The following is a 25,286-nucleotide window of genomic DNA, read 5'->3' on the forward strand; positions in this document are numbered from 1 at the left end:
ACCACCTGGGCTCTCAAAAAAAAAGAACTTTCGGTGGCCATATGTTACCTTTCCACGTCAGTTTTAATCTAGCGGCGTACTACAGTACATGATATATAAGGCATGAAGATGTTGTGGTTACAGATCAGCTAAATTATCTATAGTAAAGGATCCTTCAAATTAATGTAAGATACAGTCACAGAAAATAATTATATTCATAAGTACCTCTGAGTCAGTGACAACCCTACAACAGATGTATCCATCGGATCGCCATCAATGATGGTGATACATGGCTGTGTACATAATGTATATACAACTCGTCTAAACATTAACCCAACAATGTTAGATCTGTAAATTTGCTTTCGCAAATTTTTGGTTCTTCCCTCGCCGGGATTCGAACCCATGCTACTGTGATAACGTGACACCAAATCGCCTGCACTGCAGCCGTCCCGCTAGACCACACGACCACCTGGGCCCTAAAAAAAAGAGCTTTCGGTGGCCATATGTTACCTTTCCACGTCAGTTTTAATCTAGCGGCGTACTACAGTACATGATATATAAGGCATGAAGATGTTGTGGTTACAGATCAGCTAAATTATCTATAGTAAAGGATCCTTCAAATTATTGTAAGATACAGTCACAGAAAATAATTATATTCATAAGTACGTCTGAGTCAGTGACAACCCTACAACAGATGTATCCATCGGATCGCCATCAATGATGGTGATACATGGCTGTGTACATAATGTATATACAACTCGTCTAAACATCAACCCAACAATGTTAGATCTGTAAATTTGCTTTCGCAAATTTTTGGTTCTTCCCTCGCCGGGATTCGAACCCATGCTACTGTGATATCGTGACACCAAATCGCCTGCACTGCAGCCGTCCCGCTAAACCACATGACCACCAGGGCTCTACAAAAATATAGTTTTATATATATATATATATATATTCAACTCGTCTAAACATCACCCCAAAAATGTTAGATCTGTAAATTTGCTTTCGCAAATTTTTGTTCTTCCCTCCTCGCCGTGGTCTAGCGGGACGGCTGCAGTACAGGCGATTTTGTGTCACGATATCTCAGTAGCATGGGTTCGAATCCCGGCGAGGGAAGAACAAAAAATTTGCGAAAGCAAATTGAGAGATCTAACATTGTTGGGTTGATGTTTAGACGAGTTGTATATATATAAACGCATAAAAAAGTGTACACAACAACTCCAAATACAAAAAAAGGGTAACTATAAATGTAATTATATCCTATATATATATATATGTTACAGTTAATAGGTGAAATAAGGAATTACATGTAATTTCTAAAATTAGGAATTACATGTAATCCCCGTTGTACTTAGTAAATACAAGTAATTCCTGAAACGGCCCAGTTATAAAAAGTAATTACTAGTTTTAAAATGAATTTTTACACCTATTTACTGTTTGTTAAAACAATGTTGTAATGTGGTAAGCTGATCAAAATGTATGGTAAGTCTAGCTATAGAAGATCAGTAAGTACTCTTAAAAAGTGATCAGCCTAAAATGTACCTTTTTTGTTATAAAAGCATTAGCTACGAGATATAAAATAAATTAAATATGATGTTTTTGTTTGTTTAATCATTAATGAAAATTATATAGTGAAATTATAATTCACTTTTAGCATTCAATCTGGTTCTATTTTACTAAAATAAACAGAGAAACATGGTTGATGATTTTTGCACTTGCAAGTGAATAATTGGACCCCATTGAATACGTATTCATGTGACCTTCAAATCAACCCCTAGCTGAAGATAGGTTACTTATGTATTCAGATTAAAAATTTTAAGGGTTTCGCGGAACCCTGAGTATCTCGCCTACTTTAGCTGTTAGTCGACAAAACTCAACAAAAATGGAGGGGGGATATCAAATCTTTTGACTAGTGCTGTAAAAAGCTTCTGTCCAAACTTGGTTTAAATCCAGGATGGTTTATGAAATCTGATAAATGTTTAAAAAAAACTTTAACCACAGAGTGTATGTATTGTTAACTGGGGAAAAACTAAGTCCATTTATAAGGAATATACGAAAAGGGATTTTTTTTACAAACTTTACCCTCTGGATACTATCTTATGGCCATAAACAAGCTTCTGTCCAAGTTTGGTAGAAATCCAGAATATTCTGAGAAAGTTATCAAAATTTTTAAAACTTTAACCACAATGTGAATGCAATGTTAACTGACATATAAGTCCATTTATAAGTAAAATACGAGTCTTTTCACAAAAGTTACTTCTTGAAAATAATCTCATAATTATAGTCAAGCTTCTGTTCACGTTTTTACTATTTTGTAAAGGAATTTGACTTATGTCATTGGGCAAGTTTATATGCAACATCAACAACAAACAACAAATATTTGATTTGTTAATCACGGTGCCCAAAATGAGCAGAGCAATTGCAATGTAATTTTCAAACATAATGTAAAGTAAATTAAAAATAAGTTAAAAGGACTTAATATGATTGATTTTTATTAAATTGATTAATATAAAATATTAAAGCAAATGAAGTAAGCAGAGTATTGGAGATTGCAATATAAAGAATTTATGAGATTTTAAGAATTATTCATCCAAATTTGGCATTATCAAATGGTTATCAAAAAGAGCTGACAAAGTTGCCTATAATCTTCTCACAAATATATATCTCAATTTTGGATTGATATCCTTGTCTTGCATGCTGCAAATGATATTTAGGGAGTTTCAATACTTTTAAAACAACCATTTTTCAGTTTCAATTCACAACCACTAAAGGTGTGCCTTATATTCACTAATCCTTAATTAAGTCTGCCCTTAAATACCTACCCTTTTACTTTCTTATTTTGTATCTTGGATTATATCTTAATTTTAAAACAAAAATATCAAGTTAGTAAATAGCTGTAAAAATGACAAAGAAAGTCAGTGAATACCAGTAATCACTGAAACAACTAGTAAATACATGTAATTACTAAATTGGCTAGTAATTATAGGTATTTACTGAAATGTTTAGTCATTACGTGTAATTCCTAATTTCACCTATTTACTGTAACATATATATATATATTCATTAAATGAAATAGTAAAATAAGTTAAAAAGTTAACAGTTCCATTCAATCGATTTCATCCTTCCATTGGGACTCTTCAGGATAACTGATATCTGGAGAGTCCCAATGGAAGGATGAAATCGATTGAATGGAACTGTTAACTTTTTAACTTATTTTACTATTTTATTTAATGAATATATACATCTGCACATGTGAAATTTATTTTTTACGCCTATATATATATATATATACAACTCGTCTAAACATCAACCCAACAATGTTAGATCTGTAAATTTGCTTTCGCAAATTTTTGGTTCTTCCCTCGCCGGGATTCGAACCAATGCTACTGTGATATCGTGACACCAAATCGCCTGCACTGCAGCCGTCCCGCTAGACCACACGACCATCTGGGCTCTCAAAAAAAGAGCTTTCGGTGGCCATATGTTACCTTTCCACGTCAGTTTTAATCTAGCGGCGTACTACAGTACATGATATATAAGGCATGAAGATGTTATTGTTACAGATGTTATTGTTATATATATATATATATAGATAAAGATCCCTCAGAATCAAGGAATATTTTTCTAAGGACACTACAAAAAGTTCCACTGATAGTGACACAAGTGATCTCGACTCAGATGACAACCAAGAAGATGTCGATATTCCCAGATTCAGGAAAAAAAGTTCATGGATTCCTAAACCCAGTAAATGTGCTACTTTAGAACATATTATTGACAAAATTAAATCCGACGTAACACATCTGTCCACTGCTACTTCCCAAACATTCAACAATTAAACGAAGCTGTGCGGTTACTTAAAAACAGAGACGACATTATAATAAAACCAGCAAATAAAGGGAGCGCTGTTGTCGTCATGGACAGATGTGACTACATTCAAGAGGCAGAACGTCAACTCTCTGATGAGAGATTTTATAAGAAATTAGACTCTGATCCCACCCCTCAATTTAACAAAGATATCACCACAAACCTGAAAAACATGTGTGAAGAGGGTCATATCGATGAAAACACATTTAAATATCTAAAACCTGAAAAATCAAATCCAGGGCGTTTCTATCTTCTGCCCAAAATACATAAAGTCAATAATCCAGGTAGACCAATTGTTTCCGCCAATGACCACCCTACAGAGAAAATATCAGAATTTATTGACTTTCATCTCAGACCACATGTAGAAAATTTACCATCATATATACAAGACACAACACATTATATTAAAAAAATGGAATCTTTGAACCCTCTCCCACCTGAAACGATCCTTGTCTCGCTTGATGTTACCTCCCTCTATACTAACATCCCCCATGACGATGGTATTGAAGCCTGTAGGGAAGTCTGGAACTCTCGTAACACCTTACATCCACCAACTGAATGTCTCATCCAGCTCCTCACTTTGGTATTAAAATACAATAACTTCACATTCAATGGTGAACACTTTCTCCAAGTTAATGGAACAGCAATGGGAACAAAGATGGCCCGTCTTATGCCAATATTTTTATGGGGAAATTAGAACAGAGAATTCTAAATTCTTTTCTTTATCAACCCCTCTCTTGGTTCCGATTTATTGACGATATTGACATGAAGTGGGATAATACTGAACAAGAACTAAATTTGTTTATTCAACATGCCAACGATGCCCATCCCTAAATAAAATTCACATATGAAATCTCTGACTCTAAGATCACATTTCTTGACACTACAACGCAATTGAGGGATGGAAACATATTTACAGATTTGTATTGCAAGCCCACAGACAAACATCAATATCTGTCTCCTTTAAGTTGTCACCCTAAACATTGCACCAAGAGCATTCCCTACAGCCAGGCCATACGTATAAAAAGAATTTGCTCCACCAACGATGTTGCCAAAAAACGACTACAAGAACTTCGCGGTCACCTAAAACATCGGGGCTACAAAAGGAAAGACATTGATAAAGGTTTTTCTCGTGCTAGCAACATCAGCCGAGATGAACTTCTACAATATAAAGTCAAAAAGGTCAACAGGAGGGTGCCTTTTGTGTTGACTTACCATCCAAAATTTGACAACTTATCTCACCTTATCCGCGAAAGTTGGAAAGATATCGAAAAACATCCTAAACTATCCAAAATATAGTTGTGCGCCAAGTGTTCGGCTGCTTAATTGTTCTCTCTCGATAAAATTGAAAATTAAGTGATACATAGTGATTGGATATATTTGACTTTTGTTGTGAATATTCACAATTATGCATCAATCATGAATACGAACTTAATTTTTGGAATTTTATTTGCAATAGTTTGCATTAGACTATCAAACTTTAACAAAGGATTGTATATCAACCTAGTGAATACCTACTCAGTACGTGTAATCATGGATAACCCGCAAGGTACAGTACGACGATCATACAGTACAAGTGAACTGATGAACTATCGCTCAGTCCCTAGACGGTTGATTAAACCAGACCGTGACGTATTAGAAAGATTAAAAGGTTTGGAAATATTAAATTATAGAAGATCACGCTCAGGCAAAAAGAAAAAGAAAACTCATAGAATATCTAGAAAACAAATCGGTGTTAATCCGCCTAACTTGATATATCCCAAACGATGCAATACACTAAGCAATTTCGCAGAAAATGTTATCTGCTTGACTGTCAATTGCCGATCGCTAGTCAAAAAAGACGTCCTCGTCGGGCAAATGCTACGTGAGCAAAATGTTGACTTTGCAATTTTAACAGAAACCTGGTATTCCGATGAAAAGCAATATCAATTTGAAACATCAGATCTTAATCAAAATGGGAACAAAATAAGCGTATCAAACAGGCAAAATAAAATCGGTGGCGGCGTTGCTCTATCATGTCGAAGCAGTATTAAAATGCGTAAACTGTTTTCCGGCACAAAATCGTGTTTTGAGTATGGAATATGGCAACTAGTATTTAAATCTATAACAATAAATTGCATTGGTTTTTACAGACCACCATCCTTAGCGACACCAAATCAATTTGTGAACGAATTCTTTCAGTTTCTAGAAGATATAGTCCCTAAGTATTCAAATCTCATAATCATGGGTGATTTCAACTTGCACATCGAGGATAACAGTAATGCGATTTCGGAATTTAATAACTCTCTCGATGCACTTGGATTAATACAACATGTTGACTTTCCAACGCATATTCACGGCCGTAGTCTAGACTTGGTTATCACGGAATTCACGAATGGAGTCAATCTTATTTCGTGTGAAGCAGGTCCGTTTTTGTCTGACCACTGCGCCGTAAAAGTGACAACGAGGGTACAAAAAGAAAACATTGTCAGCAAATCCATTTCATTTCGAAACTTCAAAAATATGAACAAACAAAATTTCACAGAAGATCTTCAAAAATTGTCATTAGAATCCGATAACGTTGAAACCTTTGTTGGGGAATTTGAGAACACTATCGAATCTTTACTTAATATTCATGCACGAATGCAGGAAAAGACACAAATATGTAGAGCACCCAAGCCCTGGTTTAACGAAACGATCATGTCTATGAAACGACTCATGCGGAAATCGGAAAGACTCTGGCGTAAACACCGAAAACCGTGTGATTACGAAATTTATAAATCATCCATGAACAAATACCACCATGAACTTAGGAACGAGAAACATTCCATTCTAAGTCAAAAAGTACTTTCTTTTAAAGGTGATTCTAAAAAGCTATACAAATTCGAAAAAGACTTAACAGGCAGTAAGGCGGAAAATCCGATGCCAGCCGTTGAAAACGAAAATGAACTTCCCGATAAATTTGCGGACTTCTTCATGAACAAAATAAAAACAATTCGTGATTCTCTGAGAGACTTTGACGATTACAAACCATTGTTCAAAGACGTTCCGTTATTTACATCTTTTAAAAATCTATCAGAAGACGAAGTTAAGACCATCATAAATAAATTGCAATGTAAATCATGTGAACTTGACATTTTGCCTACGAAAGTACTTAAATCGTTCCTTAGTGAATTGTTGCCTGTTATCACAAAGTTAGTTAACTTGTCTCTTAGTCAAGGCGTCTTCCCATTAAGATGGAAGCAAGCGGTAGTCAGGCCTCTGCTGAAAAAGGCTGGTCTTGAAGTAATTTACTCAAATTATAGACCAGTAAGCAACTTGTCTTTCCTGTCTAAATTAATTGAAAAATGTGCGCTATATAGACTGAATGAACACGTGAAAGATCATGATCTCCTTCCTACAAACCAATCTACGTATCGTCAATTCCATTCGTGCGAATCGGCCCTTCTACGACTCGTTTATGACATACTCGATGGGATGGAGCATCAAGAAGTCACCGCTATGATCGCCGTTGATTTAAGTGCAGCATTCGATACTGTAGATCATAGTATTTTGATAAATGTACTCGAATATCAGTACGGTGTAAATGGAACCGCACTTAAATGGATCGATTCCTATTTGAGACCTCGAAGCTGTCGTGTAAATGTCAGCTCTACAACATCATCAGAGCGACAACTTGAGTGTAGCGTACCACAGGGAAGTTGCTTAGGTCCCTGGCTTTATTTAGTCTACGCCGGAACCCTATTCGACATTATTCCACCATCTATTACTGTGTACGGATTTGCCGACGACCATACTGCTAATAAACGTTTCGTGCCAACATTAACGAATGAGATGGATGCAATTTTTGACTTACAGGACTGCGCTGTTCTTATAAACACCTGGATGAACAGTAACAAACTAAAAATGAACAATGCGAAAACAGAGTTTATTCTCTTTGGCAGTCGACAACAACTCTCTAAATGTCAGACAAAAGAAATAATCATTTGTGGAGATGTTATAAAATCAAAAACATGTATACGGTACTTAGGAGCTTTTCTGGATGAGACTCTAAACTTCAAAGACCATATTACTAAAAAATGTAAGACAGCAATGATGAACTACTACAAAATAAAGTGCATAAGATCCTATCTATCGAAAGAAGCAACTGAAACTTTGGTCTTATCTTTGGTTATTTCACATTTAGATTATTGCAATGTTATACTTTTTGGAGTTTCACAAACTGATTTATATAAATTGCAACGTATACAGAATATGTGTGCCAAACTTGTGTTAAACCGTTCTAAGTATGACAGTGCCAAGCAGGCATTGTTTGACTTACACTGGCTTCCGATCAAAGCCAGAATTACATTTAAAATCTTAACATATATGTACAACTGTCATGTAGGTAATGCACCGTCATATTTGATCAATTTGTTAAATCCTCAAGTGTCGAAACGTTCATTAAGGTCGTCAGAGTCATCTATTGGTTGTTATGCAGTCCCATATAACAAAAAGAAAACTTTTTCAGATAGAAGCTTTAGTACTATTGGGCCAAAATTGTGGAATGAACTAGGTACAAATGTAAGAAACTCTGAATCTTTGGATATTTTTAAATGTCGGTTGAAAACATTGTATTTCCAAAATTATTTTGAACTTTTCTGACTTTTTTCTTGTGTATCACAGTATAAATTTTCAATTTTTGGTATTGTACATACATATTGTATTTTTGTTTAGTATTTTTGTATTTTATATGTCATTTATGTACAACGCCATTGAATACATATTGTATATGTAGAAATAGGCGTTTAATTAAGTTTTCATGTTTCATGTTTCAAGATCTTTCCCGAGCCACCTGTACTGGCTTTCCGTAGGCCCAAAAGCCTTAAAGACTTGCTGGTGAGAGCTGAGTTATCCTCTCAAGCAGGCTCTTCGTCAGTGGGCTCTTGTAAGGGTTGTGGAAACAAACGATGTCTGACTTGCAAACAAATACTGATTACCCAGACTTTTAACAGTCACTCCACTGGTACAGAATACACCATATTTTGCAATGTTAATTGCAAGACTACAAATGTTGTGTATCTCCTACAGTGTAAATGTGGTAAACAGTATGTTGGCGAGTCAGAACAGCCGTTTCACAAACGAATGAACGGTCATCGTAGCGACTACCAATGCAAGCCAGACCTCCCTCTTAGTCGACATTTGAGATCCCCTGACCACACTAAGGCAGATCTTAATCGACTGACCATTACTATCATTGACCACAACTCTGCTTGGTCTAGGCAGGATAGACTTACTCGGGAAAGATTCTGGATAAGAAAATTAACAACTTTGGCACCAAATGGGATAAATGAAAAGATGTAGTTCGACATCATGCAGTGCTTCACATCTGGGTTATACTACTTATTATTACAGTCTCTGTTTCTATTTCTTTACCTTACTCATCTCTAAAATAAATCTGTTGAATATAACAATTTATATTGCTTAATTTTTTGAGGGATGTATAAGTACCAAGCCACGTTCAACTAGTTTACTTTAGTCAAAATTTATTATTATATTTTAACGGCCGTTGGTTTTAAACATATCAGACTCTAATGTAACTATACTATCGTTGTCAAATCTGAAATATTGACAAATTTAGACCGTTCAGTGCTGTTTATTTGGAATTCTTACTGACGCAATCTTTCTTGTAACATCATAATTATAGATACCGTTAAAGCTTTGGAGTTGTGCTAGTTCATATCGCACATTATTTTTTTTAAATTTAAAGCATGTATTTGAACTCTCTGATGTAAATAGTCATATAACCTATGTCGTGTTTAACACATTTTTAGAACTGTGCAAGCGTCTTACCTGATGTTCGGTTTGACCTTTTTAATTGTATAAACTTCAAGATTGTAACAGCTTAATCTAAGTAGACTGATAATTGATTCATTCAACATCACAATCATATATACTGATGAAGGATATCTGTTATCCGAAATATTTATAAATAATTACATTTATAGTTCCTTTTTGTGTTATTGGTGTTGTTATGTACACTTTTTAGGCGTTTATATAATTTATTTTATTGTGTACATGTATCGTTATTTGTAACGATCCAGCGCCCTCGTGGGGAAAATCATTGACTATTATTCAGACGTTTTATATATAAACTTATATATATATCAAAAAGCTTACCTGGCCTCTAAAATTTATATCTGAACCTTGAGCGAGAGATAGCATGACTTCTTCCAAATTGCCTCGATTAACAGCATCCAGAAAATCCTGTACGTAAATATTAGTATGAACATTATCTTAAGTTCTAATAAAATGTCTAAAGAATATTTTTGAAGTTTAAAAATATGCACCGAAAGAAAAGGCACAGGTATACTAAAGAGTTTGATAAATAAGTATTCACATAAGAATAATATTTAATTGAATATTTGTTTTATTGATCTTCAAAAGCATTTGATTCAGTGAGGAGAAGAGATTAATTTTACTATATCAATTAGCAAAAATTGGAGTGGGCCTAAAAAAGTTAATGTTATAAAGAACCAGTATTCAAAATTTGAAACTTCCTTGAAATGGGACAATACTTTTTCCATTAGTCTCCCTCTTTTTTTTATATTTTTTATTAATGAACTGGATAACTTCTTCTGTCATGAAGACTCCATGCCATCACAACTAATAGACTCAACCCTTGGATCACTATGTTTTGCAAATGATCTACTTTTGACATCCTAGAGTAAAGTTGTTAAACATAATCAGTGGGCAGATTTACATAATTGTAAAGACAAGTTTATTTACGGTAACTATAAATGAAGACACTTTTTAATTGCAAATAACTTAAATGTTAGATAACAGTGTCACATGTTTCTTACAAATCAATCATAACTTTCCCTTTTTGTTATGTATGCACATGTATTTCATTAATCAGAATGACTCGTTAATTACTATTGTACTTCACTTTGTTTACGTCATTGTAGTTTCTGATACTTACTCTTGTACAATCTAGAAGCATATTATCACAAACATACAATAAATACAATATACAAGATTCAAAAAAAATATTTTAGAGGTAGCCTCTATTTATGCTATACATAGAAGTACAGTACATCCGTGAACTAGCAGTGATATTTGTATACTTTATTAATATCACCTTAAAATATTCGGCACCCTGTACGTATGTATAGAAAGTATCCCAATAATTTCCACGATAAATACATGTTAACTTCTGTTAATAAAGATTGGGCATACATGTAGCAGTTGACACTGGACATTGTTTTATGTTTGGACAAGCACTTTAACAAACTTTATACCTGATCTTGCTGGTACAAGTTGTGTTTTTGTGCAGCATATTCAATAACTGATTACACTCGTAAATGTTCTTCTTAATTTTCCCTCCCTATTATAAACTTGGAACTAGCAAGTAGTTCTGGACCTTTATAAATCTCTAAATCAGATTTGTGCTTTATATCACCAGAAGTAATGATCAGAGATTTTCATCCAAAACATGATATTTTTTTCACATTTTCGACGAAATGTTATTTCATAAATTTTAAAGGCACCAAAAAGACCGTTTTAATTTTGAACAGCATTTTAGTAAAAACAAATATTACCTGATTCATCTTCCCAATTTCCATCTTTATCTGCAATATATAATGTCAAATTATACTTAATAGGAGCGCAAGTATCTTTTTAAGTTCACATTTTCAATACACAAATTTGAGAACATTGCTAGTGGTTATTTTGATCTAAAAGTGAGGTTGGTGGTACATTGAAGGCCCACAGTGACTATGATGGGTTTTTTTTTTTTTTATAAAGAACAGCAATGAAAGCGCATTCTGATATCGTGACACAAAATCGCCTGCAGTGTAACCGGTGCGCTAGACCACACGACCACCTAGGCTTCAAAATGAAGCTTTTGGTGGCCGGGTGTTACCTTTCCATGTCAGTTTTAATCAAGCGTCGTACTACATTACATGATCTATAAGGTATGAAGATGTTATTTTTACAGATCAGGTAAAGTATCTATAGTAAAAGAGGGACGAAAGATACCAAAGGGACAGTCAAACTCATAAATCTAAAACAAACTGACAACGCCATGGCTAAAAATGAAAAAGACAAACAGACAAACAATAGTGCACATGACACAACATAGAAAACCAAAGAATTAACAAAACGAACCCCACCAAAAACTAGGGGTGATCTCAGGTGCTCCGGAAGGGTAAGCAGATCCTGCTCCACATGTGGCACCCGTAAAGGATTCTACAAATTAATGTAAGATACAGTCACAGACTGTTTCTAAAATGTAATAATTCAATATGTATGTCAACATTATAAGTAATGGAGTAAATGGAATCAATAGGGATCTGTCTTACATCATTGAACTTAATAAAAAACAAATGTTGGTTATCCTCAACAGGGTGATTACAGTTTGCACGAAAAGTGTTCTCAGATAAGAACTAATTACACAAATGAGGTTGTAGGTTGCAAGCATTATCTCTGAATTGACAATGACTTATATCAAGTTTCCTTATCCCATAGTTGAAAGTTTGAAATATATAATCAGTTTTATACTAGTAAAACTTTGCCTAGTCCACTTCTAAATATAACCAAAACTTGGGGATTTTTGTAAACTCAAAGGAAGACTATTCTAAAGTATCATAGTGGAAGGAATGAAACTATTAAAAGAAGAGCTATAAAAAAGAAGATGTGGTATGATTGCCAATAAGACAACTATCCACAAAAGACCAAAATGACACAAACATTAACAACTATAGGTCACCGTACGGCCTTCAACAATGAGCAAAGCCTATACCGCATAGTCAGCTATAAAAGGCCCCGATAAGACAATGTAAAACAGTTCAAACGAGAAAACTAACGGCCTTATTTAAGTAAAAAAATTAACGAAAAACAAATATGTAACACATAAACAAACGACAACCACTGAATTACAGGCTCCTGACTTCACTGGGGTAAAGCTGATGACCGTAACTGCATTCACGGTCATCCCAAGATGTCGGATGAAAAATTAGGTCAGTATTTTTATTGTCTGTTAAGGTGTTTCTAAATCATTTTCTTTACAAAGCATACTTTGATACGATGTAAATTTATAAAAGATTCACACGGAAGTCACAAATCTCTACCGAGGAACGTGTATAAAACGAGAATTTGGATTTGAAAAATTCGCTAGGATGACCGTAAATCGTAATCGAGATGACCGTAACAGGATTAGCGATTCATAACAAGGCTGACCGTAATTGGTTAAAAGATGACCGTAAGTTGTTAAGGATGACCGTAATTTATAAAGAATGACTAAATTTAAAAGGATTACCGTCAATTGAAAGAAATATCCATATTTGTATGCATTGTTTTTTGTTGAATTTGTCGCAATAGGGGCTCGGTTAGTTCTTTTTAACTATTTGGCGTATTTTGAGTTTATATGAAAATGATAGTAATCGATGTTGTGAGTAGTTTTGATTTAAATGGATACTATAGAATAGACACCTGCAAACAATATATGTATTTTCCCGCGTTTCGGAGTATAGCGGGAAAATGTTGTCTAAAAGGAACGTTTTATAAGAACGGTATATATTTTTTGGCGGGTTTTGTTATGTGTAGTTGTACACGTGGATACGTGGACCAATCATTTGGATTGTGTCAATAAGTATTCTTATGTTAATGAGGTGAAAGCGGGTTTTAAATGTTCTTGGGTTTGAAAATCATTCTAGCCGCAGACGTTCAACACTAAACATGTCGGAGCCGGCAGAAATAAACATGCTCATCGACCGAAAAATTAAAGACGCTATGAGTCAGAACCAGAACGAGATACTGCAGAGCATCGACAGATTAATGTCTAGTCGTTTAGACACGTTTCAGAGATCCGTCCACGAAACGCAGAGGCAGTTATCAGAAACTCAAATGTCTAAAATCCAGCAGATGAACACTGAGAATTACGTTTTCAAGCGAAAGGGAAACGAGGAGCAGTTCAAGGTCAACACAAAAATCGCCAACAAGATGAAAGAGGCCAGAAGTATTCTTACAGAATCGCAGGACAACAACGAAAGTACAGAGGGCGCGATGAGGAACATTTGTGAAGGTTTGGACATTCTTAATCATCGACAAAAATTGATTAAGCTCGCGGATCAGTCCGAGAACGGATGGAGAACAGTTACAGAGTATGAAACGCACAACCTTGCAGATGACTCCGAAGACGAAAAACGTATAATACGAGCAGAAAACAAAGCGTCGAGGAAAATGAAAAGCGACAAAAAGTTTAAGACACGTACAACTCCTTACAGTGCCCCACAGTCTACTCGATTCAGCTCAGTTAATCAACAGAGTACAGTTAACATTCCTGTGGTGCATCGACCCGGAAAATGTTATGAGTGTGGTATGTCAGGACATTGGAGGTCAGACCATTATAAACAGGGTTGGCAAACTCAGAAAGAAAAGTCTGATAAGATAAGTACTAGATTATTTAGTAATGATTTATCTGTTAATTTTGGTAAAGAAAATGCTATAGTTTCATGTAATTCACCCGTAGGTAAATTAAGAAGTTCAATTGATTATTGGCGTAATGTTATTTGCGCTAACGAGACAGTTATTGATATCATAGAACATGGATATAAAATACCTTTTCACACAGAGCCAAGTGAGGTATTTTTGAATAACAACAAATCGTCTTTAGAGAATTCAGATTTTGTAGAAAATGAGATTTTAAAGTTGATAGAATTAGGATGCATAAAAGAATTTCCATGTAAACCTAAAGTGGTCAATCCGTTGACGGTAGCTAACAATAAAAACAAATTAAGGTTAGTTTTAGATTGTAGACACATTAACCCACATCTTCATAAATTCAGATTTAAATATGAAGATGCTAGCGTAGCCAGTCAAATGTTTAAGAAGGGAGATTACTGTTTTACTTACGATTTGAGATCGGCTTACCATCATATAGAGATATTTGAGTCACACAAGACATATTTAGGTTTTGCTTGGGTCAAAAATCATGAAACAAAATATTATGTCTTTAATGTTTTACCATTTGGTATATCGACTGCTGGTTATATTTTCACCAAAGTTGTAAGGTGTATTGTTAAACATTTACGAAATTCAGGTTTGAAGATTATCATGTATTTAGACGATGGCTTAGGCGGGGCTGACGAGATAAGTCAGGCTCATGAAACTAGCATAGTTGTTCAGAAAGTACTGAAAGCTTCTGGGTTTTTGATAGCAGAAGATAAATGCAATTGGACACCTAGCCAAAATGTGGTATGGTTGGGTTTGGTATGGCAATTTGACAAAGGCATGGTTTCAGTCACGGAAAGGCGACTTTCTAAATTGTTAGATACTTTAAATAGAGTTATACACAAAATAGGTAAAGGAGAAATACACGTTTCTGCAAGGTTTCTTGCTTCTATAATTGGTCAGATCATATCTATGCAAGGGGCAGTTGGTCCTGTAGTTAGACTACGTACACGAAGTATGTATGAATGCATTTTGTATAAAGCAAGCTGGAATGCTCATGTTCTTTTGAACGGTAGATCTCTTGATGAGATAATTTTCTGGAAGGAAAATATAGAGAAAATAAATGGTAGAGAATTGCATATTGTTGAGCAATACTCGAGTGTAGTATACACAGATGCCTCGGGCATAGGTTACGGTGGCTATTTGGTAAAAGCCATAGACGAAGAGATTATGGGTAGTTGGAACGATGGAGAAAAATTGAAAAGTTCTACTTGGAGAGAGCTTGAGGCAGTTTATAGAGTACTGCAGTCTATATCTATGTCATTAAAAGGTCAAACAGTTAAGTGGCACACAGATAATCAAAACGTAGTAAACATAATAAAAAAGGGCAGCAAGAAATCTGATTTACAAAATATTACAATTAACATAGCTAATGTATGTAAATTAAACTGCATTAAGATCGTACCAGAGTGGGTACCTAGACAAGAGAACGTTAAAGCAGATAAAATTAGCAAGACTATCGATTGCGATGATTGGGAGATAGACGATATTACATTTGAATATTTTAATCAGAATTGGGGTCCACATACCGTAGATAGGTTTGCCACTGATTACAATGCAAAATGTAGCATATTCAATTCTAAACACTGGTGTCCAGGTACACTAGGTATTGATGCTTTTAATAGACATTGGGGTAAAGAAAATAACTGGATTGTGCCACCACCTTCAGACATATCCCGATGTATACACAAGATTATACAAGATAAAGCAGATAGCACGTTATTTGTTCCTTTATGGGTTTCAGCACCATATTGGCCACTTTTACACAAAGTCAATGGTAATGTTGTAAAATTCGAATCGTTCATTAAAGATAGTAAAATATTACCATCAACAGTTATCAAAAAAGGCCGAGGTAGAAATGGTATGTTCGGAAAATCCACAGATTTCAGGATGTTAGCTATGAAAATAAGGTTTTAATTTATTTCATTCTTTCCTACAGGTATCGGTCTGAAAAGCAGGGTGTTGGAGCAAATACAAGATGGAGGGATTCTTTCGGCTGACTTTGACGAATTGGGACATAAGATGTCATCGTATTTACTGCAGTCCAGAAGTGACAATACTAACAATAAATATTTTTATGCTTATAAACGGTGGGAGAGATTTATATTGAAACAAGGGGGACTATCTTTACCAGCAAAGCCTATACATGTAGCCCTATATTTAACCAAACTGATAGACACAGGTTCATCTTATAGTGTAGTTCAGTCAGCTTTTTACGGTATAAAATGGGCACATACAGTTCAAGGTTTTTCAGATCCCACAGAAAATGCATTTGTGACCAATTTACTGGAGTCTTCTAAACGTCAACCACATAAACCGAAAGTTAAAAAGGAACATATTGATTCTGAATCTATTATTGAACTTTGTATAAAATATAAAGACAGTGATGATATAGCTATTTTAAGGGATTTATGTATGATTGTTCTTAGTTTCTCTGGTTTTCTGAGATACAACGAGCTTAGTTCTCTTCGATGTAAAGATGTTCATTTCAAAACTAATTATTTAGAGATTGATATTGACAAAAGCAAAACTGATCAGTATAGATTAGGGGAGAAATTAGTTATTTCAAATGGTGAGTCTGCTGCTTGTCCTTATAGTTTATTGTCCAAATATTTCAGTATTTGTAAAATTGAGTCCAGTTCTGAGCAGTATTTATTTAAACCTATTTTTAGATCAGGCAAACGGTGTTCGCTAATTTACAAGAACAAAAAACTGAGTTATACCAGAGCTAGAGAGTGTATAGTAGCTAGACTCAAAGAAGTTTGTGGTGATATAAACATAGGTTTACATTCTTTAAGGGCGGGTGGAGCCACTGTCGCAGCTAACGCTGATGTAAACGAACGCTGCTGGAAACGGCACGGTCGATGGAAATCTGATACTGCCAAAGACGGGTACGTGGCAGACTCACTTGCACATCGTTTAGAAGTTACTAAGAAGCTAGGTCTTTAGCATTTTCATTTTATTGTATATCATTTACGCTTTTCCGCCCTTTCTTTGTGTTTCTAGTCTGCACGGCTAAATGCATTGCTTTGTGTTTGTTATTATTGTAGTGTAGTTAAGACATGTATTTTCCCGCGTTTCGGAGTATAGCGGGAAAATGTTGTCTAAAAGGAACGTTTTATAAGAACGGTATATATTTTTTGGCGGGTTTTGTTATGTGTAGTTGTACACGTGGATACGTGGACCAATCATTTGGATTGTGTCAATAAGTATTCTTATGTTAATGAGGTGAAAGCGGGTTTTAAATGTTCTTGGGTTTGAAAATCATTCTAGCCGCAGACGTTCAACACTAAACTTCAATGTTTCATAATATTTGATATTGTATATTATTTTGCTGTTTTTTCTTGATGGAGTTTGGCATCAATGTCCCGAGGCGTGCCTTGCACTTGCTCCGAACACAGGTTTCCAAATCAATTTTCTTTAATAAAGTTTTTTGATGGTTTTTCCTGGGCGGCGAGGTTACGTTAAAGACGGATATATATACATACATACATACATACATGCATACGTATAGAGATATGGGCTCTTATTGATACAGAGTAAACTTGTTTCAGATGTTTATTCTTTCTGTGTACCTCATTCGAATGTATTTGTATTTCATATATGTCATGATTTATAATATAAAATATACATTAAACGCCGGCTCTGTTAGTCTGCACGGCTAAATGCATTGCTTTGTGTTTGTTATTATTGTAGTGTAGTTAAGACGTGAATTTAACTGTGTAACTGAGTGGACCGTATCAAATGAAACTCGTATGTCTGTTTATTTTGCTATCTTCTGCATATTTAAAAACAAATGCAACTCAAAAACCAGGTAAGTTAGTTTTTTTTCTCCAACATGGACTTTATATAACTTTTACATATCTAAAGGTCCTGCCATGCTTTAAGGTTAATGTACCCTTCTGCAGCCATTTTTGTACGAATTTTTTAAACATCAATTGTATCAAAACTACAGATATAATGAATAATAGATACAGTCCATTTTAAACATATACTATAGGGGAAAACTTGATGCAAAGCATTATTATTTACTGTTGCCTAGCATTTAATAAAAAAGAGTACTTTGTGGCAAATAAACCAAGATTTTTATAGAAAATCCACAGCCTTTAATAAAGTAATTAAGAGATTTTTGTTATAAAACTTGAAACATAGATTACTCACTTGCTTTTCTATGATGTGCTAGTGTTTATTTTTTACAAAAAGTTCTAACCAACCTGTAAATTTCAAAATACCTCGTGCAGAGTAACTAGAGTCGAGCACACCCTAAAATGTGTACTTGATTTGGTCCATATTTTTATTTGTTCTAACCAATAACTACATTAAAGTTCATGTGGACCCTATGGCTAAAATGGCCGTATTTTCACCTCAAAATTTACTCTAAGTACAGACAAACCTGCGCATCTGTAAAAAAATTCAGGCATAGCATGCCCTAGATAAATGAATTTTAAGTATGTTTTATGTTTTAGAAAAATAAAAACTTACCAGGAATTTGCCGTGCACTTTTTTTCATTCCTCCAGAAGGTGCCAAAAATAAACTAAGTTGGAAAACAGGTTTGAGAACTTCCCCACAGGTAAAAATTAAAGTCAGCATTTTTAATTGACATGGACATTAGATGGACAATAGATACCTGACAATAATTGGTTATTTAAACTGTGTACCTGAGAGGACCATATCAAGGTAAACTCAACTGTTTGTTAATTTTATCATCTTCTGCAGAGCCGAAAAAAGTGTACGGCAAAATCCAATTAAGTTATGAATTTTCTAAATCATACAATGCATTTGAATTTTATTTATCTAGGGCATGCTATGCCTTAAAACATTTCCAGAGGTACAGGTTTGCCTGTACTCAGAGAAAATTTTGAGGTGAAAATACGGTCATTTTAGCCATAGGGTCCACATGAACCTTAATAAACTTGTTTTAAGGAAATCAATGCTAGCACTGCATGCAATAATCCTATATAAATCGGTCATCAAATTGCCAAATATGATAGAACAAGGATAAAGGCTGTGGATTTTCTATAACATTTCCATATGTTTAGCATTGAAGCAACACAATGGTACATAATCCTTAATACTTCCCTAGATGCATCAGTTTGTCTGTTCTCTTAATAGATATGTGTGTGTAACAACGGCCATATTTTCCAATTCCCTTAGATGAACCTTAAACATTATGAATATCCGGTAATTGAGCCCATGTGTATGGTTTCAGAGGAGCAGAATAAAATCTTGATTTGTCTTGATATATATATAAAAAAATCTGTTTTCTGTTTATACAATTTACAAGGCTCCCCTTTAAAATTCGCTATTTATACAAGACTATTTTAGGATCTATTTTGCTGGAGCTCACCTTCACTAGTTTGGTCGGAGTATTTTAAAAACATGTTCTTCTTTTATATTTAGCTTATAACCTTTTACTAACATCCTTTTAAGTTTTGTGACTTCAACACTGAAATGTACGGACCGATATGCAGTATGAACAGTGTTTTCATTTCTTCCTAAAACTAAATGTTTGTGGACCAACATGATTGTCTATAGTGTGTATTGAAATGCTGTCTACATAAGATGAGGTGAACTTGCAAGTGGAAAATTGATAACACATGTACGTATCTGAAATAAATAAAAAAAAACAACACATCTGCAATGGTAGTTGAAACGATATAATATAAATGGCTGTACATCCATTGTCTTTTTGGCAAAAACGTCTTACACCAACACTATTAATATCATTAATTATTTGATACAAAAAAGGTAATACAAATACGGACATTTCTTAGAAATGACGGTTATACTATGAAAGTTACGGTCATCCTTTATAAATTACGGTCATCCTTTCGAAATTACGGTCATCATTTTACCAATCACGGTCATCCTTATTATATGTTACGGTCATCTTGAAAATATTTTAAAGATGATTTACGGTCATCTTAGCGAATTTTTCAAATCCTATTTCCCGTTCTATACACGTTCCTCGGTAGAGATTTGTGACTTCCGTGTGAATCTTTTATATATTTACATCGTACCAATGTATGCTTTGTAAAGAAAAGGATGTAGAAACACCTTAACAGACAATACAAATACTGACCTAATTTTTCGTCCGACATCTTGGGATGACCGTGAATGCAGTTACGGTCATCAGCTTTACCCCAGTGGACTTGGGACAGGCACATACATACATAATGTGGCGGGGTTAAACATGTTAGCGGGATCCCAACCCTCCCCCTAACCTGGGACCTAGTTCTAGCAAGAGGTGGGTGACAAGTATCATTTTCATTCTTTAAAGTATGCGGGTTTGTCTAGGAAGATATGGCTGAACTAACTCATAGAAGTATGCAGGTATCTTCCCATTTTTAAAATATTTTATAGAATAGTATAAGCTTATGTTCCTTACGTCTGTTCTCCAGAGTTTCTAAAACTAATTCAATATAAAGTTTTGTCTAGAGAAATTACGTCGTAATACTGTTAAAATTCTAGCAGCTTCTATTTGAATTATTTTCAAGGAGCTCAGACTCGTGCTGGGAGCAATTTACCCAAACAACATCACAATACTTTAGTATAGGTCTAATAAAATCATAATAAATACCTATCTAATAAATGTTAATTTGACGATGCACAGATAGACGAGAGTATGTTTTTTTTTATAAATAATATCAATATGTGTGTTCCATGAAGCTGATTACTCAAAATGTCATCCCAAGATGACAGTGAATATTTATTTTCTCAACCTTTTCGCCAGTTATCCCCAAAAATATAGGTGTATGCTCCCTTTCAATTCTAGTGAATACAATATTTTTAGTTTTTTTAGAGTGAACTTCACTGTTTGATATCCTTGTTTTCCTAGTGTGCAACAGAATGTATATACATTTTGAACTTTGGGGATAAAGCGGGCCCTGGGCTTTATCATTATCCTATTGTTGGCTCCACTGCTTCTAATACGGTCTCCTTTTTTCCGTTGAGAAATTTACTGCTAAGAGCTCCATCGTTATAGGGTTACGGGCTTCAATGTTAGAGCTTCTGGTTCAATGTATAGGGCTTTGGGGTCAGAAAATAAATATCAAGTCTCAAGACATATTGACGCCATGTTTCAAACAAATTGAAAAGTCAGTTGTATCTCCAAATGATTAGTCCAGTCCACTTCTAAATTTTACCCAAACATGGTGATTTTTGTAAACTCAAAGGAAGACTATTCCGAAAGCATGAAACCATTAAAAGAAGAGCTAGTTCTAACAAGAGGTGGGTCAATAGTGATATTTTCATTCCTCAAAGTATACAGGTGGATGCTCCCTTTCTATTTAAGTGAATACAATATTTTTAGTTTTCTTAGAGTAAACTTCATTATTTGATATCCCTTTTTTCATAGTGTGCAACAGAATTGTATACTTTTGGGATAACGCGGGCTCTGAGCTTTTATTATTATTACTATTGTGGGTTCCACTGCCTTAAACAAAGAGTTGTAAATAGTGAAGATGAAATCATCCCTTCGTTATTGTCTATGGACGCCATCACAAATTGGTTGGCCTTTATGGAATAACCGTTTCACAGATGATATCGGATATGTTCTTTATGTCGTATAAAGATATATAGCTTATTTTACTATAAACATTACAGGCGTACAAACTAAGGCTCACAAAAGGCTCACACAAGCTCTAACCTATAAACTATTCTCTTTCATTGACATTTATGGGAGTGCAATGGTGTATTAACGATATAAGCTTCTCTAAAAGGCTGCATCCTCCAAGCATGCATGGGGGAAGCTCGTAAGAATAAATATATGTTCCCTAACAACAACCCCCTTCCCTTAAAACGAATATGACCCACCATCGTTATAGGGTTACGGGCTTCAATGTTAGAGCTTCTGGTTCAACTTATAGGGCTCCGGGGTCAGAAAATAGATATCAAGTCTCAAGACACATGGACGCCATGTTTCAAACAAATTAAAAAGCCAGTTGTATTTCCAAATATACGTCATAAATGTGCAACTGGAGAATTGCTTCTGACAATTGGAAAGTTGACAATAGGACTTTTAAAGCGAGAGACAAAGGTATGCGAAATGAAAATCATTTCAAAATAATTGTTTAAAAGTATAGATGAGCTGAAAAAGCTGTCACAAAACAATTGTTTTTAATGAAGTCTCTGTTTAAATAGACCAAAACCGTGTGTGCCAATATAGGGAATACGATATAATATACCGGAAACTAAAGGGCAGTAATAAGCTTTTATTCGAGATCAATTGGGTATGTTTTCATGATCACAAAAGTTCTTCAGGCTCTCAAATCATAAATAGAATGTTTTTAATTCGGGTATATAACGAATAAGGAATGCATTTATAAATATATAGCTATAAAATGTCAACCATTAAACCTGGAGTAGTGGGACTGGACTGGACTGTCTATTATAAATGTTTTGTATAAGATATTTAATTGACACATAATTATCAAGAGAGTCGATGATTAATTGTATCAAAATATGACAGTACATGTATTTTTGAATGAGAAGAAAAATGTCTTTATAATTTAACCTCAAACAGCCAGTCCTGTTTTATCAGATTGAGTTTCAATATAAATTAAATCCAATCATATCGTCACACTTAGTGACAAAACATTCCAGCAGCACCTGCATACGGGGTATATATTTCCCAATTGATACGATATTCCCGTGCTTGCATTTCCTATCATGATTTTCTTAATAGAGGGTTGCTGCTCACAAGGAAGTTTTTAAACCAAGAGTTTCAAAGGGTGAAGTTGAAATCACCCCTTCGTAAATTTTACGGACGCCATCACGAGTTGGTTGATCGTTATGGCCGATAACCATTTCACAAATGATATCGGATATGTTCCTTACGTCGTAACTACAATCCCCTTCCCTTTCATGAATGTGACCTACCGAATGAGACTATTTACCGGATTTGATATCACATAAGCAATACGACAGGTGCCACATGTGGAGCAGGATCTGCCTACCCTTCCGGAGCACCTGAGATCAACCCTTGGTGGGGTTCGTGTTGTTTATTCTTTGATTTTCTTTGTTATGTCATGTGTACTATTGTTTGTCTGTTTGTCTTTTTCATTTTTAGCCATGGCATTGTCAGTTTGTTTTAAATTTATGAGTTTGACTGTCCCTTTGGTATCTTTCGTCCCTCTTTTAGTCCTATTGACTCCAAAATAACTAGGCTTTTACCTTTTTCTCATATGTGTTTCCTTAAGCCTCGGTCACACCTTACCGGATAGCTCGAACGAACGCCTAACGGATATCTTTTTTTCATGTCCGTTAGACGTCCGTTGTTATCCGTTAGACGTCCGTCCATATCCGTTGCATGTCCGTTAAGCATACGTTTTATACGTCGACGTTCGTTCTGTCCGGTGGAAAATTTTGAGCCTGTTCAAAACTTTGAACGGACGTCCAACGGATAAAATGTCCGTTGAACGTCCGTTTTGTACGGTACTCGTCCGTTTCGTTTCCGTTTTGTATCCGTTACGTGTCCGTTTTGTATCCGTTACGTGTCCGTTTTGTATCCGTTACGTGTCCGTTATATATCCGTTGGAGGTCTGAAAGATAAATTCACAAACGGACTTCTACTGGACGTTAAACGGATAAAACGTATGTTGAACGAATGATAAACGGACTTTTACCGGACGTATAACGGATAAAACGGATGATGAACGGATCTGAAACGGATAAATGCCAATTGAAAATTCCGCGTCAGAAAGGCCAATTATTGGTATGTCAGATTATTTAAGGTTCATGAATTCTTATTATTCATAATCGACCTTATAGTAAGGGCGATTCTTCACAATCAAGCAGCTCTTATTGAGATCAGACACTGACCTTTTGCGCTATTTTGAAGAATAAACTAAAACCAGTTACACCTAAACATTGTGAATATTTATGCGATGTACATGTATTATTATTGTCGCCTTTAATTTTTCCGTAAATATTGTTCATCCGTTTTATTCGGTACGCTTCCGTTAGGTGTCCGTTTTATGCGGTACTCGTCCGTTGCATGTACGTTCGACATCCGTTCTGTCCGGTACGTTTCTGTTTCTCGTACGTTGCATATCCGATGTGTGTACGTTAGGCATCCGTTACACGTCCATTTTATTCGTTTAGTACATCAACGGACTCCCAAAGGATAACAATTATGTCAACGGACAACTTGTATTTCAGTCATCCGTTAGGCGTCCGTTCATGCTATCCGGTAAGGTGTGACCGAGGCTTAATTAATATTCAAGCTTTAATCCTGAGAACGTATTACTATTTTTTTTTTCTATTTTGCAGTAGCACTGACCTTGACGTTAACCTAGTAGTGACCAAAAATTCATATGGCTTCTTCCCCTGTCTTAGTCCCGAGGCAATCAGCCAAAGAATACTCAAGTTATACTCCAGAAATCTTGTTTGGACGCACTGATGAACGAAATGGTGGACGGACAAAGTAATAGCTGTAGAATTTGATAATGAATTAATTTATTTCAAAGGGGATATCACCAGAAGTAATGATCAGAGATTTTCATCCAAAACATGATATTTTTTTCACATTTTCGACGAAATGTCAAATTATACTTAATAGGAGCGCAAGTATCTTTTTAAGTTCACATTTTCAATACACAAATTTGAGAACATTGCTAGTGGTTATTTTGATCTAAAAGTGAGGTAGGTGGTACATTGAAGGCCCACAGTGACTATGATGGGTTTTTTTTATAAAGAACAGCAATGAAAGCGCATTCTGATTCGAGTGTGTGTAGCGAATGTGCGACCCAAATTGACATTCGTTTCCATTATGTACTAGAATTCTACACTGTAAAATCATTTTTACCAGCTTAAGATACATATGTAGGAGTCTAAAGTGTGATGGGGACGCTTAAGTACGATGGACACGCTAAAGTGCGATGGTCTACGCTAAATTGCGATGCTTCCATACGCTAAAGTATGATGGTCCGCGAAAATCTAGACGCTTGAATCATAGTTTGATAATGACGTT

At 35.0% G+C, this 25,286-nt stretch overlaps 1 protein-coding gene across 1 annotated transcript; it reads left to right on the plus strand.

Moving 5' to 3' along the window:
- The first annotated feature begins 3,892 nt into the window (after positions 1–3,892).
- Positions 3,893–4,540, plus strand: LOC134700609 (uncharacterized). The gene has a single exon (XM_063561993.1). The coding sequence runs from the start codon at positions 3,893–3,895 to the stop codon at positions 4,538–4,540; it is 648 nt and encodes a 215-aa protein (XP_063418063.1).
- The last annotated feature ends 20,746 nt before the right edge of the window (positions 4,541–25,286 follow it).

Source organism: Mytilus trossulus, chromosome 1 (assembly GCF_036588685.1).
Source record: "Mytilus trossulus isolate FHL-02 chromosome 1, PNRI_Mtr1.1.1.hap1, whole genome shotgun sequence".
Lineage (NCBI taxonomy): Eukaryota > Metazoa > Mollusca > Bivalvia > Mytilida > Mytilidae > Mytilus > Mytilus trossulus.

Coding starts and splice junctions, on each gene's coding strand:
- LOC134700609 (XM_063561993.1), top strand. CDS start 3,893: ATGGACAGATGTGACTACATTCAAGAGGCAGAACGTCAACTCTCTGAT.